General features: G+C 42.1%; 2 protein-coding genes across 5 annotated transcripts in view; one reads left to right on the top strand and one right to left on the bottom strand.

Annotated features, from left to right (window-relative positions):
- Window positions 1–16,958, bottom strand: part of LOC141775815 (proteinase-activated receptor 4) — a 198,136-nt gene that overhangs the window by 26,516 nt on the left and 154,662 nt on the right. The gene's annotated exons all lie outside the window — the stretch shown is intronic.
- The window catches only part of tgfbi (transforming growth factor, beta-induced), a 22,001-nt gene continuing 5,543 nt past the window's right edge, over window positions 501–16,958 (top strand). The window contains exons 1-10 of the mRNA XM_074649505.1: window positions 501–758; window positions 3,306–3,404; window positions 11,390–11,454; window positions 11,592–11,749; window positions 12,600–12,764; window positions 12,857–13,003; window positions 13,084–13,225; window positions 13,387–13,599; window positions 13,781–13,918; window positions 14,920–15,065. Of these exons, the coding sequence (XP_074505606.1) occupies window positions 622–758; window positions 3,306–3,404; window positions 11,390–11,454; window positions 11,592–11,749; window positions 12,600–12,764; window positions 12,857–13,003; window positions 13,084–13,225; window positions 13,387–13,599; window positions 13,781–13,918; window positions 14,920–15,065 (1,410 nt within the window). The 5' untranslated portion in view covers window positions 501–621. The remainder of the gene's footprint in view (window positions 759–3,305; window positions 3,405–11,389; window positions 11,455–11,591; window positions 11,750–12,599; window positions 12,765–12,856; window positions 13,004–13,083; window positions 13,226–13,386; window positions 13,600–13,780; window positions 13,919–14,919; window positions 15,066–16,958) is intronic.

The following is a 16,958-nucleotide window of genomic DNA, read 5'->3' as shown; positions in this document are numbered from 1 at the left end:
TTTTTTTCTTTCTTTCTTTCTGTTTATTTATTTTTATTTATTCATTTATTTATTTATTTGTATTTTTGTATTTTTTTCTTTATTTCATTCTTTATTCATTTCTTTATTTATTTTTCTTTTCGTATTTTTCTTTCTTTCTTTCTTTCTTTCTTTTTATTTATATATTATTCTTTCTTTTTCTTTCTTTCTTTTTCTTTATTCATTTCTTTATTTCTTTCTTTTTCTTTTTGTATTTTTTTTCTTTCTTTCTTTGTTCATTTATTTATTTATTTTTATTTATATATTATTCTTTATTTATTTGTTTTTCTTTATTTGTTTTTCTTTACTCCTTTATTTATTTATTTTTGTATTTTTCTCTCTTTCTTTCTTTCTTTTTGTCTTAATTTATTTATTTATTTTTCTTTGTTTGTTTTACTTTCTTTCTTTCCTTCTTCGATGTGTCGCTCCTCCTCCTCTCTCTCTCTCTCTCTCTCTCTGGTCTATAAGAGTCTCTCCGGTTCTGGATCTGGAGGAACTCTGATCTGATCTGAGGAAGAGAAGGAGAAGAAGATAAAGTAGAGAGCAGAAGGAGAGGCAGCAGAGAGAAGAAGAACTGTGAGGAGGACTTTAGTCTCGTTAAAGATGAAGGGTTGTGTTCTGGTCCCGGGTCTGGTCCCGGGTCTGGTTCTGGGTCTGTCCCTGGTTCTGACAGTCTGCGTGGCCCGATCTCCATACCAGGCGGTCCTGCAGCACAGCCGGATCAGAGGCCGGGCGCAGGGGTGAGTCCTACCGAACCGAGCCGAGTCGAACCGAACCGAACCGAGCCGAGTAAAAGTAGTTTAATATTCACACGATGCTCAGTGACTGTATGTTGTTTTATTATCACATTTTCCATCATGTGATATTAATAATAATAATAACTAATATAACTGATTTATTAGAGGATGAACAGATGAAAGTGAAGCTGTGATATTAATAATATTAATAATAATAATAACTAATATAACTGATTTATTAGAGGATGAACAGATGAAAGTGAAGCTGTGATATTAATATTATTAATAATAATAATAACTAATATAACTGATTTATTAGAGGATGAACAGATGAAAGTGAAGCTGTGATATTAATATTATTAATAATAATAATAACTAATATAACTGATTTATTAGAGGATGAACAGATGAAAGTGAAGCTGTGATATTAATAATATTAATAATAATAATAACTAATATAACTGATTTATTAGAGGATGAACAGATGAAAGTGAAGCTGTGATATTAATATTATTAATAATATGAATAACTAATATAACTGATTTATTAGAGGATGAACAGATGAAAGTGAAACTGTGATATTAATAATATTAATAATATGAATAACTAATATAACTGATTTATTAGAGGATGAACAGATGAAAGTGAAACTGTGATATTAATAATATTAATAATATGAATAACTAATATAACTGATTTATTAGAGGATGAACAGATGAAAGTGAAACTGTGATATTAATAATATTAATAATATGAATAACTAATATAACTGATTTATTAGAGGATGAACAGATGAAAGTGAAACTGTGATATTAATAATATTAATAATATGAATAACTAATATAACTGATTTATTAGAGGATGAACAGATGAAAGTGAAACTGTGATATTAATAATATTAATAATATGAATAACTAATATAACTGATTTATTAGAGGATGAACAGATGAAAGTGAAGCTGTGATATTAATAATATTAATAATAATAATAACTAATATAACTGATTTATTAGAGGATGAACAGATGAAAGTGAAGTTGTGATATTAATAATATTAATAATAATAATAACTAATATAACTGATTTATTAGAGGATGAACAGATGAAAGTGAAACTGTGATATTAATAATATTAATAATATGAATAACTAATATAACTGATTTATTAGAGGATGAACAGATGAAAGTGAAGCTGTGATATTAATAATAATCTGTTTTATAAAATCAGAAGAAATCATTTTTAATGATTTTGGTTGTGAAACTTCTTCTGTGTCACTTTAAAATGATTTTATAGTCTCGTGACTTCAAACTAGGGCTGTCAATCAATTTAAATGTTTAATCAAGATTAATCACACATTTTTTATCTGTTCTAAATTAACCTTAAAGGGAGATCTGTCAAGTATTTATATACTCTTATCAACATGGGAGTGGACTAATATGCTGCTTTATGTAAATGTATGTATATATTTATTATTGTAAATCAATTAACAACACAAATCAATGACAGATATTGATCCAGAAACCCTCACAGGTACTGCATTTAGCATAAAACAATATGCTCACATCATAACATGGCAAACTGCAGCCCAACAGGCAACAACAGCTGTCAGTGTGTCAGTGTGCTGACTTGACTATGACTTTTTTTGTACATTATTTGTAAATTTTTTTCGACAATTTTCCGAATTTTTTGGAGACATTTCTCATATTTTCTTTGACTTTTTTTGACATTTTTTAGGACATTTTTCAGAACGTTTTTCTGACTTCTTTTTCGGAAATATTTTGGACGATTTTCAGATTTTTATTCAAACTTCTTTCGGATATCTTCAGACATTTTTCTGACTTATTTTTCGGAAATATTTTGGACAATTTTCACAAAAAATTTCAGACATTTCAGACATTTTTCAGACTTTCTTTGACATTTTGTAAGACACATTTCAGACTTTTTTCCAGACTTTTTCAGATTTTTTTGGAGACATTTTTCTGACTTATTTTTTGGACAATTTTCTGAATTTTCTTTCAGACTTTTTTCGGACATTTTCAGACATTTTTCAGAATCTTTTTTCGGAAATTCTTTGGCCAATTTTCTGACTTTTTTCGGACATTTTTCAGAATTTTTTGGAGACATTTTTTGACTTATTTTTGGGATCATTTTCAGGTTTTTTTCAGACATTTTTCTGAATTTTGTTTTCGGAAATTTTTTGACAATTTTCTGACTTTTTTTCAGACATTTTCAGACTTTTGTTTTACAGTTTTTCGGCTAGCATGACATGGTTGGTACCGATGGATTCATCAGGTTTTATAGTTTCAGATGATACCACCACGTTATTATCATGTTAACTTTGACAGCCTTAGTAGAAGCAGAACATATTTCTGTCTGCAGACTAAAGTGTTCAGGTGAACTGTAGAGATATTATAACTGAACATGTTCATCCTCTCAACATGAGCAGCTGTTATATTCATAATTAATATATTAATCTGTAGAATAATCCCACAGTGTGAGTGTCTGTTCACTGTGTTAGTAAAGACCTAATGTTTGTCTCTGTTGTCTTTCAGACCTAATGTTTGTGCCATGCAGCAGCTTAAAGGCACCGATAAGAAATATTTCACCAACTGCAAACAATGGTACCATCGCAAAGTCTGTGGGAAACCCACGTGAGTCTGACCGCCGTCTGTCCGTCCAACTGTCTGTCTGTCTGTCTGTCCAACTGTCTGTCTGTCTGTCTGTCTGTCATCAAACTGTCATGTAGGGCTGGGATGATTCACCATACTTGGGTGCTGATTTGATACGTGTGGTAATTTTGTTAACTTTTTTAGCTCTTGACCATAAAGGGGAACAAGATGAATCATACACTTCTAGGGACTTTTACTTTGGAAAATCTCTAAATGAATCCAGTAAAAATGTTTGATTTCCAGCATGTATGTAGTCAGAGATGTTCTGAAGTCAAATATATCAGGATCATTGTCAGGAATTATTTATTATCCAGCAACCCAAAAATCAAACAATAAAGACATTTCCCTCACAGATTAGTGGTGTTTTCTTTTTAATTTATAATGTTTTATACTTCTGGTGAATATAATCCATCAATCTTATTTCCATAGATGTATTTAGTATATACAGTTCCCTTTGTTAACACCTTATTTTGAAAAGCGGACATAGTCCCACGTGTGTACTTCCTAATACTTCTCCAAGGTGGTCTCTAGCTCTCCCGTCAGCTCCGTTCTCTTTATCCATCCGGTCAGCTCCATCGGGGCCGTTTCAATGCAGAGAACACAAATGTCAGTATCTGGGTGCTCTACAGTTGTAGCGTCGGCCCATTTGACCACGGAGACGAGAGTGACGGCCGACTCCACCGCAACGTTACGCCATACCATAACGTTACCGCCATACCATAACGTTACCGCCATACCATAACGTTACGGCCATACCATAACGTTACCGCCATACCATAACGTTACCGCCATACCATAACGTTACCGCCATACCATAATGTTTCCTGCTAACTTTTTCGCACTTTTTTTTCGGACATTTTTTAGACTTTTATTCAGACATATTTCAGACATTGTTTTGAAAGAAATTTCAGATATATTTCGACTTTTTTCCGGCTTTTTTTTCAGACTTTGTTTTGACTTATTTTCGGACATATTTTTGCCTTTTTTTAAAGTTAGCGTGCAGCTTTAGCTCTGCTCTGTCTAGCTCTGCTTTTCCTGTCAATGTGTGAAACCCAACGTGTTTCCATCCTTTACTGGATGTGTAGTGTTTACCACGCTGGATTTAACATGGGAGGGTGCAGGTCGTATCCACGACGACCCTCCGACGTTTTCTGCTTTCTGCGGTTTGTTTTGGTTGACGGATACGGAACGGATATGACATCACGTTACTCAGACTACAACAATAGAAGCGGTAACTTCCTTCTACCTCCACATAGACTCAAATGAAGCAGATATATCCATTCTGTTGTTCATGTTTTATTTGTTCCTCAACTCCTTCCTCAGTCTGTACTGTGTGTGTTTTCTGAGTGTAGTGTGACCTCAGTCCTGCTGGACGGACTGAGACTGTGTTGAGTGGACGGAGGAATGTCCCTCTCTGGAGGAATGTCCCTCTCTGTGTCCTCACCTCTTATATAACCTGATCTTACCTCTGAGCCCGTCTCTCTGCTGACGGGGTCAGTTAAAGGACAACAAGCTCAGTTTCTACTGGTTCTTAGTGTGGAGACGCGACAGAGAGACAGAGACGGTTAGAGGACGTAGCCCAGCGAGTCGGTGGTTCGATACCCGTCTCCTCCCGTCTCCTCCCGTTTGACTGAGGTAAAGAGTCAGATACTTCTACTGTAGTACAGTTTGCAGTACTTTGACTGAAGTATAGAGTCAGATACTTCTACTGTAGTACAGTTTGCAGTACTGTGACTGAAGTAAGAGTTGGATTATTGTACTGTAGTACAGTTTGCAGTACTTTGACTGAGGTAAAGAGTCAGATACTTCTACTGTAGTACCTCAGTGTGAAACAAAGGGACTCAGTGAGTCTGGAGGAGGAAACATTATTAATGAGTCTCTGGCAGCAGAAGACCAGCTGTGACACACACGTCTCCTCTGAGTGAGTCTGAGAGAGTAGAAACTCAACTCAGAGTTCTATTAAAGGGACCGTTCTAGTCAATACCAGCAGGTTAGCTTAGCTTAGCATAAAGACCGAGGGTTCTTGGTAGCCAGTATCGTTTCATAAATGACTCTCAGCTTCATCTGGAGGCTGATGAGCATCAAGTTGTTCTGATGATGCCTGTTTGGTTCTACTTTCATTTCTCCTGTGCTTCTGTATCCCCGTTCTCTTGGTTCTGTATCTCTGTTCTCTTGGTTCTGTAACCCTGTTCTCTTGGTTCTGTAACCCTGTTCTCTTGGTTCTGTAACCCTGTTAGGTTGGTTCTGTAACCCTGTTCTCTTGGTTCTGTAACCCTGTTCTCTTGGTTCTCTAACCCTTGGTTCTGTATCCCTGTTCTCTTGGTTCTGTAAATCAGCCTTAGTATGGAGCGTTTGGCGCCGAGTACTTCAACACTCTGCCGTCGCCTCCGTCTCGGCGTCTTTGCTAGCAGCAGCTGATCTAGCGTTAGGTCGCGGCGTTGCCTCTCTGGTGTGTTCTCGGTGCTGCTCTGTTTTGCTGACCCGTGTTTTTGGTTTCCGTGGAAACAGCTGCTTCAGCATTTTTAACTGTCAACGTTTAAATGATTCATCCGTCTCCAGGACTTCACGGGTTTATGAGGAGCTGCTGGTGCTGCCGGATCTCGGAGCTGTGAATGTGTTCTGGTTTTCATCACCAGTGAACGGAGGACATTAAATAAGCTCAGTGTTTCAGGCTGTGAATCAGTTCGTACATTAGAGCACATACTTCTGAGTGTTTCTTATTAAAGAGACTCTCAGAGACTCAGCGGCTTTAAAACGCTTCACAAACAGATTCATTCAGCTCGGATCAGGAAACTGAAGAAAGAGGAAGTGAGAGTTTAAGTGGACACACACACACACACACACACACACACAGCCTGTGGAAACACTCGCCTCCTAACTGGACAGTCTCGTTAGATTTACACTCGGTGTTTGAGTCATGTCTGTTTGTGTGTCAATGGGTTTCTGTGGAGGAGGTTCAGCAGGTCAAAGGTCAGCAGAAGGAAGACTCATAAGCCCCCCTCATAACTCACCGACCCCCCGACCCCCCACCACCACCGCCATCGACTCCCCCGAGACCTCAGACCTTCCCCCTTCGTCCCGTCCTAAAACTAAACTCTTCAACAACACACCACACCGTCTGTTTGACTTCCAGCTACAGAATCTGCTCATTCACCAGCTCTTAGAAGTATGAGTACTCTACTTAAGTAAACATTTGAGGTACTTGTACTTTACTTTACTACTAGTATTTCCATGTTCTGCTACTTTCTACTTCTACTCCACTAGAGCTCAGAGGGAAATGTAATGTACTTTTTACTGCACTACATTTATCAGCTTTAGTTACTAAAGAGATTCAGATTATTAAAACAAAATATATCTCACTTCTGGTTCCAACAAACCAAGATGGTGACGTAAAAAAACCAAAATGGAGAAGGCCGAAACCAAGATGGTGACGGCCAAAAACCAAGATGGTGACGGCCAAAAACCAAGATGGTGACGGCCAAAAGCAAAGATCGAGACGACCAAAAACCAAGATTGAGACGGCCAAAGACCAAGATGGTGACGGCCAAAGACCAAGATGGTGACGGCCAAAAACCAAGATGGTGACGGCCAAAGACCAAGATGGTGACGGCCAAAAGCAAAGATCGAGACGACCAAAAACCAAGATGGAGACGGCCAAAGACCAAGACGGAGACGGCCAAAAACCAAGATGGAGACGGCCAAAGACCAAGACGGAGACGGCCAAAAACCAAGATGGAGACGGCCAAAGACCAAGACGGAGACGGCCAAAAACCAAGATAGAGACGGCCAAAAACCAAGACGGCGACGACCAAAAACCAAGATCGAGACGGCCAAAAACCAAGATGGAGACGGCCAAAAACCAAGACGGCGACGACCAAAAACCAAGATCGAGACGGCCAAAAACCAAGATGGAGACGGCCAAAAACCAAGATGGCGACGACCAAAAACCAAGATCTAGACGACCAAAAACCAAGACGGTGACAGCCAAGAAAAAAGACGTGCTTGTCTCTGCTGATGTTTCTGGAAGGTTTCCTTCGACCTCGCTCTGTTTGTTTTGTCAGAGATCCACGGCAGCCATCTTTGTTTATGTGGAGACCAAACAGGAGTCGAGTTTCCATCTGGTTTGATAATCAGTCCAGTGTGTGTGCCAACACACACACCCACACACACACCCCCCCCCCCCCCACACACACACACACACACACACACACACACACACACACACACACACACACACAGTCAGTAGCTGATCTCCATCTGTTTACATTTTACTGGCGGTGTGTTCGGAGGCTGCAGGAGTTCTGGACTTTTTCCTTCTTCTGTCTCCAGACGATGAATTAGATTTCATCAAAGAAGCTGCTGCTTCGGCTGAGAGACTCTGAGACTCTGAGAGTCTGTGTGAGGAGATATGAACTATAAACGGGGCAGCTGTGGCTCCGGGGGTAGAGCGGGTCGTCCTTTAACCACCAGGCTGGTAGTTCGATCCCCGGTTCCTCCTGTCTGCATGTTAGAGAGACACTAAACCCCAGGTTGCTCCGTGGGAGCTTCACAGCAGCTCACCGATAGAGTTAAATCCAGAGGTCAAAGGTCATGTATGACCCTGTATGATGAATGTATTAAAGTGTTTCCTGCTCAGAAAACATCACATAACTCTGCAGGAAGTCATGATGTTAATTTCTATTCATGATGTAGTTAAATGAGCGAGTCACGTTCAACTGTTCTTCCTCTGTGAGGCTCGCTGACATTTTATTTTGTAGGGATCAGGAAGTGTGGAGCCCGCAGCAGGCTCCTGGTGGTTTAGTGTTTTTCCTGGCGGAGGTTGCGGGTCCCCCGTCAAGCGTCTGGTCTGGCTGCAGATTCCTCTTCTCTCTGAGGATATGAGCTTTATGAGCCCCGACGGCTGAGCCACATTTATTATGGAAATCTCTACAGGAAGTCATGAAGGGCTCAGCCCGGCCTCCACGCTCCATTACAGCCCACATGTGACCGATTCTCCTGAAACACACGTTGACTGAGTCAAATGTTCACTTTTACAGAGAAACTGAAACAAGTTCTACTGAAAGTCTCAACTTATAAAATTTTTATTTTTATTTTATGTCTTCTAAACATGTCGGGGGTTACCATGGTTACAACTGTCTCCGTCTCTGTTGTTTACAGTTACCATGGTTACAGCAGTCTCCATCTCTGTTGTGTACAGTTACCATGGTTTCAGTCGTCTCCGTTTCTGTTGTGTACAGTTACCATGGTTACAGCCGTGTCTGTTTCTGTTGTGTACAGTTACCATGGTTACAGCCGTGTCCGTCTCTGTTGTGTACAGTTACCATGGTTACAGCCGTGTCCGTCTCTGTTGTGTACAGTTACCATGGTTACAGCCGTCTCTGTCTCTGTTTTGTACAGTTACCATGGTTACAGCCGTCTCCGTCTCTGCTGTGTACAGTTACCATGGTTACAGCCGTCTCCATCTCTGTTGTGTACAGTTACCATGGTTACAGCTGTCTCCATCTCTGTTGTGTACAGTTACCATGGTTACAGCTGTCTCCATCTCTGTTATGTTAAATAACATTTACTGTGTGCTGTAAACTAAATTATTATGGGATGCTCTTTGTTTATGATCTCATGGAAACTCTTCTCACAGTCAGCAGCTCATACCTTTATTAGCATCATTACACACAGACAGGAATTTATGTGTCTCCTGAAGCAGAAATTTTACAGAACGTTTACAAGCTCCTGAGGTTTTATAGAGGAAGGTAGAAGACGGAGGTAGAGGAGGGTAGAAGATGAAGGTAGAGGAGGATAGAAGATGAAGGTAGAGGAGGGTAGAAGATGAAGTTAGAGGAGGATAGAAGATGGAGGTAGAGGAGGTAGAAGATGGAGGTAGAGGAGGATAGAAGATGAAGTTAGAGGAGGTATAAGATGGAGGTAGAGGAGGTAGAAGATGAAGGTAGAGGAGGGATAAGATGGAGGTAGAAGATGGAGGTAGAGGAGGGTAGAGGAGGGTGGGAGATGAAGGTAGAGGAGGATAGAAGATGAAGGTAGAGGAGGGTAGAAGATGGAGGTAGAGGAGGGTAGAAGTTGGAGGTAGAGGAGGATAGAAGATGAAGGTAGAGGAGGGTAGAAGATGAAGGTAGAGGAGGGTAGAAGATGGAGGTAAAGGATGTAGAAGATGAAGGTAGAGGAGGATAGAAGATGGAGGTAAAGGAGGTATAAGATGAAGGTAGAGGAGGGTGGAAGATGGAGGTAGAAGAGGTAGAAGATGAAGGTAGAGGAGGATAGAAGATGAAGGTAGAGGAGGTATAAGATGAAGGTAGAGGAGGATAGAAGATGAAGGTAGAGGAGGGTAGAAGATGAAGGTAGAGGAGGATAGAAGATGGAGGTAAAGGAGGTATAAGATGAAGGTAGAGGAGGGTGGAAGATGGAGGTAGAAGAGGTAGAAGATGAAGGTAGAGGAGGATAGAAGATGAAGGTAGAGGAGGTATAAGATGGAGGTAGAGGAGGTAGAAGATGAAGGTAGAGGAGGGATAAGATGGAGGTAGAAGATGGAGGTAGAGGAGGGTAGAGGAGGGTGGGAGATGAAGGTAGAGGAGGATAGAAGATGAAGGTAGAGGAGGGTAGAAGATGGAGGTAGAGGAGGGTAGAAGATGGAGGTAGAGGAGGTAGAAGATGGAGGTAGAGGAGGATAGAAGATGAAGGTAGAGGAGGGTAGAAGATGAAGGTAGAGGAGGGTAGAAGATGGAGGTAGAGGAGGTAGAAGATGAAGGTAGAGGAGGTATAAGATGGAGGTATAAGATGGAGGTAGAGGAGGGTAGGAGATGAAGGTAGAGGAGGTAGAAGATGGAGGTAGAGGAGGTAGTAGATGAAGGTAAAGGAGGTAGAAGATGGAGGTAGAAGATGGAGGTAGAGGAGGGTAGAGGAGAGTAGGAGATGAAGGTAGAGGAGGTAGAAGATGGAGGTAGAAGGTGGAGGTAGAGGAGGGTAGGAGATGGAGGAAGAGGAGGTATAAGATGGAGGTTGAGGAGGTAGAAGATGAAGGTAGAGGAGGGTAGAAGATGGAGGTAGAGGAGGGTAGAAGAGGAAGGTAAAGGAGATAGAAGGTGAAGGTAGAGGAGGGTAGAAGATGAAGGTAGAGGAGGTATAAGATGGAGGTATAAGATGGAGGTAGAGGAGGGTAGGAGATGAAGGTAGAGGAGGTAGAAGATGGAGGTAGAGGAGGTAGTAGATGAAGGTAAAGGAGGTAGAAGATGGAGGTAGAAGATGGAGGTAGAGGAGGGTAGAGGAGAGTAGGAGATGAAGGTAGAGGAGGTAGAAGATGGAGGTAGAAGATGGAGGTAGAGGAGGGTAGGAGATGAAGGTAGAGGAGGGTAGAAGATGGAGGAAGAGGAGGTATAAGATGGAGGTTGAGGAGGTAGAAGATGAAGGTAGAGGAGGGTAGAAGATGGAGGTAGAGGAGGGTAGAAGAGGAAGGTAAAGGAGATAGAAGGTGAAGGTAGAGGAGGGTAGAAGATGAAGGTAGAGGAGGTAGAAGATGGAGGTAGAGGAGGTAGTAGATGAAGGTAGAGGAGGTAGAAGATGGAGGTAGAGGAGGTAGTAGATGAAGGTAGAGGAGGGTAGAAGATGAAGGTAGAGGAGGTAGAAGATGGAGGTAGAGGAGGTATAAGATGGAGGTTGAGGAGGTAGAAGATGAAGGTAGAGGAGGGTAGAAGATGGAGGTAGAGGAGGTAGAAGAGGAAGGTAAAGGAGATAGAAGGTGAAGGTAGAGGAGGGTAGAAGATGGAGGTAGAGGAGGGTAGAAGATGGAGGTAGAGGAGGGTAGAAGGTGAAGGTAGAGGAGGATAGAGGATGGAGGTAGAGGAGGATAGAGGATGGAGGTAGAGAAGGATAGAAGATGAAGGTAGAGGAGGGTAGAAGATGAAGGCTGTTCAGGAGGACAGGAAACAGGAAGTGATTCCTCTCGTTGTTTCCTGTTACAGGGTCATCACCTACGAGTGCTGTCCTGGTTATGAGAAGATTCCTGGAGAGAGGGGCTGTCCTGCTGGTACGACCTCTGACCTCTGACCTCTGACCCCCCCGACACTCAACACAGCATGCACACAGCATCAATAACTCATAACTGTCTTTATTAATGTATTAATAATGTGAATGAATGAGTGTGTCTGTGTCTCTGTGTCGCAGCGCTGCCTCTGGTGAACATCTACAACACGCTGGGCGTGGTCGGCGCCTCCACCACGCAGATGTACTCTGAGCGAGCTCAGCTGAGGGAGGAGATCGAAGGACCGGGAAGCTTCACCTTCTTCGCCCCGAGCAACGAGGCCTGGGCCGCCCTGCCCACCGTCAGTACCGCTAACACTCACCGACTAACGCTCTATCACCTCCTACCCAGAATGCACCAGCAACCACCGATTAACACCCTAGCAACAACACAGAGACCGTTCGAAAACTGTATTTGTCTGTTTGATCTTTTTACACGTGACACAATTTAAGACGTCATACTGACTGAGAAGACAACAGTGATTCAATGTGTTGTCGTTAAATAAATAATACATAAATAAATGTCATTAAATGTTGCAAATATAATATTAAAAATAAATGGAGCCATTAATTAATTGATAAAAGTTTTAATTTGCTTCTGTATTTATTTATTTATTTTTGTATTAATTCCCTTATGTATTTACTCTTCTGTATAATTTCCACTTTTATTTATTTATGTATTTATTTTTATTAATTTTCAAATTAAGTTATTTTTGCATTAGTTTTATTTATGTATTTATGCATTTATGCATTTATTTATTTATTTTGCATGATTTTCCCTTTTCATTTCACCCCACATTTATTTCCCCAAACTTATTGAAATAAAAAACAAAAAGATAATTGCAAAAATAAATGCAAAGATAGATGATAAAATAAAAAATATATAAAAATAAATACATAAATAAATAAATGGGAAAATTAAACAGAAGAATTAAGGGAATTAATACAAATATAAATTAAAACTGAAATATCAGTTTATGTCACATTTTATCAATAATTAATGGCTACATTTATTTTTTATATTATTTTTGCTACATTTAATGGTATATTTATTTATTTATTGTTGTTGTCGCGCTGCAGGAGATCCTGGATGCTCTGGTGATTGATTTATTGATTGATGTATTGATTGATGTATTGATTGTGGCGCTGCAGGAGATCCTGGACGCTCTGGTGAGCAACGTGAACATCGAGCTGCTCAACGCTCTTCACTACCACATGGTGAACCGCCGGCTGACCTCCGAGGAGCTGAAACACGGATCCTCCTTCGCCTCCATGTACCAGGACTTCCACGTCCACATCCACCACTACAGCAACGGGGTAGGTGACATCATCACCGTGACATCATCACCACAACGCCGACCATGGCGAATCACGCTACAGATTAACAGATCTCCTCTTCACCTCCTCAGATTGTGACGGTGAACTGCGCTCGTCTGATCAAACCCGACCAACACGCCACCAACGGCATCGTGCACGTGGTCGACCGCGTCATCACCGCCGTCTCCAACAACGTGAACTCGATCCTGGAGGTGGACGACGACCTGGAGACGCTACGCGTGAGTTCACCTGTCCATCAGAGAGACAGAGACAGATCAGTGTGAGCGCAGCCTTCAGTCACGTTGTCTCCGTTTTTCAGACGGCGATGGCGGCGGCGGGTCTGTCCGCCATGTTGGAGAGCGACGGTCAGTACACCGTCTTCGCTCCCACCAACGACGCCTTCGAGAAGATCCCTCAGGAGACCCTGAACCGGATCCTGGGAGACCCCGTGGCTCTGAGAGGTGACCAGATCAGTACGGTTTCAGACCAGCTAGAGACTGGATGAACTGGACTCTGATGTCTGTCCATCTGTCCCCTTGTCCTCTTGTCCTCCTCTCTACCTGTCCTCCTGTCCTCTTGTCCTCCTCTCTACCTGTCCTCCTGTCCCCCGTACCCCCCTCAGACCTGCTGAACTACCACATCCTGAAGCACATGCAGTGCGCCGAGTCCATCGTGTCGGGGACGCCGATGGAGACGCTGCAGGGCACCGTGCTGGAGGTCGGCTGTGACGGAGACCACATGACCCTGAACGGGAAGGCCATTGTCACCAAGACGGACCAGCTGGGAACCAACGGAGTCGTCCACTACATCAACGAGCTGCTCATCCCCGACTCAGGTACTAATACTACTAATAAGACTACTAATACTACTATTAGTGCGTCTAATGCTGAGAGTGCCTCTGTAAAAACTGCAGAAGCACTGCAGTGCAAACAATACCTCCACGGTTAGTAATGTCGGTAGTAGCAGTAGTAGGTAGGAGTAGTATTTGCAGTATTATTTAACTTGTTCTCTTTCAGCCAAAGTTCTGCTGGAGCTGGCTGAAGGTCCATCTGTTGCCACGGCGACCAAGCTGTTTGTGGATGCGGGTCTGTCGGGTCACCTGACGGGCTCCGAGGCTCTGACCATGCTGGTTCCTCTGAACGAAGCCTTCACAGGTAACGCCCTCTCAGAGACTTGACCTTTGACCCCAGAGACAGCGGTCAGCTGTTTAAGTCTTTATTCAGTCAGTACATCTTTAAAGTTACAGTCACACATGTTCGACAGCCGGCTCACAGAGAACGGGAGTGAACGAGAGGCGAATGTTAATTAGAATGAATGTTAAAGTCAGGTTCTCTAGTTAACTATGATACCAGTATCAGACTTTTCTTCTGCCTTTCTTTCAGACATTTTTCGGACATATTTTGTAAAATTTGTCAGACTTTTTTTGGACAGTTTTTGGACTTTTATCTGTCTTATTTTTTTCATTATTAACATTATTTTTCCGACTTTGGTTTCTGACATTTTTTTAAAAAATGTTGGACTTTTGATCAGACTTTTTTTTTTTTTTTTTACATTTTTCTGTTTTTTTAACTTTTTTAAACATGTTTTGTACGTTTTTCAGATATTTTTTGAAATTTTTCGGACATATTTCATAAAATTGTCAGACTTTTTCAGACTTTTTTTGGACAGTTTTTGGACTTCTTTTCCGACATTTTTTTACATTTTTCAGATTTTATTTTTTGACATTTTCGGACAGGTTTTTGACTTTTTTAACACTTTTTTTGGACATTTTCAGACTTTCTTTTTTTTTACATTTTTCAGAAATTTTTCAGGCTTTTCCTGACTTTTTTTGGATTCTTCCGCCATTTTTTTACCTTTATTTCACTTTTTCACTCTAGCTTTAAAACTGAGCCGCTACAACCTAAAAATCACTTGTTGTGTTAATACATTAAAGAAATAGTTAAAACAAATTTGCGTTAACACGTTATTTTATTATCACGTTAACGTTGACAGCCCTAATATATATATAATGTATATATATATATATATATATATAATGTATTAAATGTCTACATTATGAGTTTTTTAAACCTGATAAAAAAGGTTATTTTAGTTTGTTGTTCGTCCCTTCCGCCGTCGTCCTCGTCTTATTTACCTATCCGTGTGTCTGTAACAGGAATTGACACGACGATGACGCCTGACATGAAGAAGTTGATGACTAATCACCTCCTGAAGGACCAGCTGTCCTCTAAGTCTCTGTATCACAACCAGGAGCTGGAGACGCTGGGAGGCCTCCGACTCAGAGTGTTCGTCTACAGAAACGTAAGAACTTTAATGTGATTCGTCAGGAGGTCGGTCGGTCTCAAGACGTCCTCTCAGTAGGAAACATTACACTGGTATGGGACGCCACCCAACACCACCCAGTATATAGATGTATATACACCTGGATCCTGCAGGTGAAGCTGAACTTCACTGTTCTCTGATTATAAAACTGATGTTTGACAGCCTGATGATCAGATGATGTTCAGAGTTTCATGTTTTAAACCAGTTTCATTGTTATAATGAGACTCAGTGATTTCCATTTTCCTGGAAGAAGCTCTTTTTTACTGAGTGTAACTTCAGATCGTTCCCAGAGAGCAGAGCTGCTGGGCGGCTCGTCTGTCTTCTCTGGCAGTAAATATTGTGATGATTTCATGAGGTCACTATGTGGCTGCTTCTCATTAATGACTTTAACAAACTCAGTTTTGTGTCGGATCAGTGAAGCTCAACAGAACCGGTCTGATTCGGGAGGTTTTATATTTTCAGCTCATGATGCGTCTGAGAGGAAACTCATTTTCAATTTTTAAATGATTTTTCAAATGCAGGATGACTGCATGAAATGTGGTGAGAGCATGACTGTCCCACGCTGCAGCCTCATTACTGCGCCCGCATGTGGTGATGATGTCATCCTAAGTGTCATCCTGTGGCGACGTGAATCAGAGCCGCCTGCAGAGAGACGACCAGAACTAATAAAGGTTTATCACGTAGGGGCAACTGAGTTAGTCCTTTGTGCTACTGGGTTAGTCTTTGTGCTACTGAGTTAGCCTTTGTGCTACTGGGTTAGCCTTTGTGTTACTGGGTTAGCCTTTGTGTTACTGAGTTAGCCTTTGTGTTACTGAGTTAGCCTTTGTGTTACTGAGTTAGCCTTTGTGCTACAGGGTTAGCCTTTGTGTTACTGAGTTAGCCTTTGTGCTACTGGGCTAGCCTAGTTGGTTTCTGGTCGTACAGGTGATGTTGCTCCACCGGTTTCTGGTCGTACAGGTGAAGTTGCACCACCGGTTTCTGGTCATGCAGGTGATGTTGCTCCACCGGTTTCTGGTCGTACAGGTGACGTTGCACCGCCGGTTTCTGGTCGCACAGGTGACGTTGCACCACCGGTTTCTGGTCGTACAGGTGAAGTTGCACAACCGGTTTCTGGTCGTACAGGTGAAGTTGCACCACCGGTTTCTGGTTGTACAGGTGACGTTGCACTGCCAGTTTCTGGTCGTACAGGTGAAGTTGCACAACCGGTTCCTGGTTGTACAGCTGATGTTGCTCTGCTGGTTTCTGGTCGTACAGGTGACGTTGCTATGCTGGTTTCTGGTCGTACAGTTGACAGTGCTCCGCTGGTTTCTGGTCGGTCAGTAGGGTCTTCTATGATAACTGAAGCTGTTCGTGTTACCCAGGAAACACAACCCACATTTGAACATGTGTAAATGACGGTGTTATTAATCGGTCCATGGTGGAAGGTGGTCTCTGGGAGGTGGTCTCTGGGAGGTGGTCTCTGGGAGGCGGTCTCTGGGAGGTGGTCTCTGGGAGGCGGTCTCTGGGAGGTGGTCTCTGGGAGGTGGTCTCTGGGGGGTGGTCTCTGGGGGTTGGTCTCTGGGAGGTGGTCTCTGGGAGGTGGTCTCTTGGGGGTGGTCTTTGGGAGGTGGTCTCTGGGAGGTGGTCTCTGGGAGGTGGTCTCCGGGGGTAGGTCTCTGGGAGTTGGTCTCTGGGAGGTGGTCTCTGGGAGGTGGTCTCTGGGAGGTGGTCTCTGGGGGTCTCAGTGGCTCCACATGTTTCAGGTCCTGGACTCGAGGACTCGTGGGTGGTTCACATTTCTGCTCAGTAATGAACTCTGCAGACCACAAGAAGCTTCCTGCTTCCCACAGCTGCTAAATCTTTCCAGACACTGTGTGTGTGTGTGTGTGTGTG

This window comes from Sebastes fasciatus, chromosome 10 (genome assembly GCF_043250625.1).
Source record: "Sebastes fasciatus isolate fSebFas1 chromosome 10, fSebFas1.pri, whole genome shotgun sequence".
NCBI classification, from domain to species: domain Eukaryota; kingdom Metazoa; phylum Chordata; class Actinopteri; order Perciformes; family Sebastidae; genus Sebastes; species Sebastes fasciatus.
The sequence above is the reverse complement of the archived record's forward strand: the minus strand, read 5'-3'. Positions and strand labels throughout refer to the sequence as shown.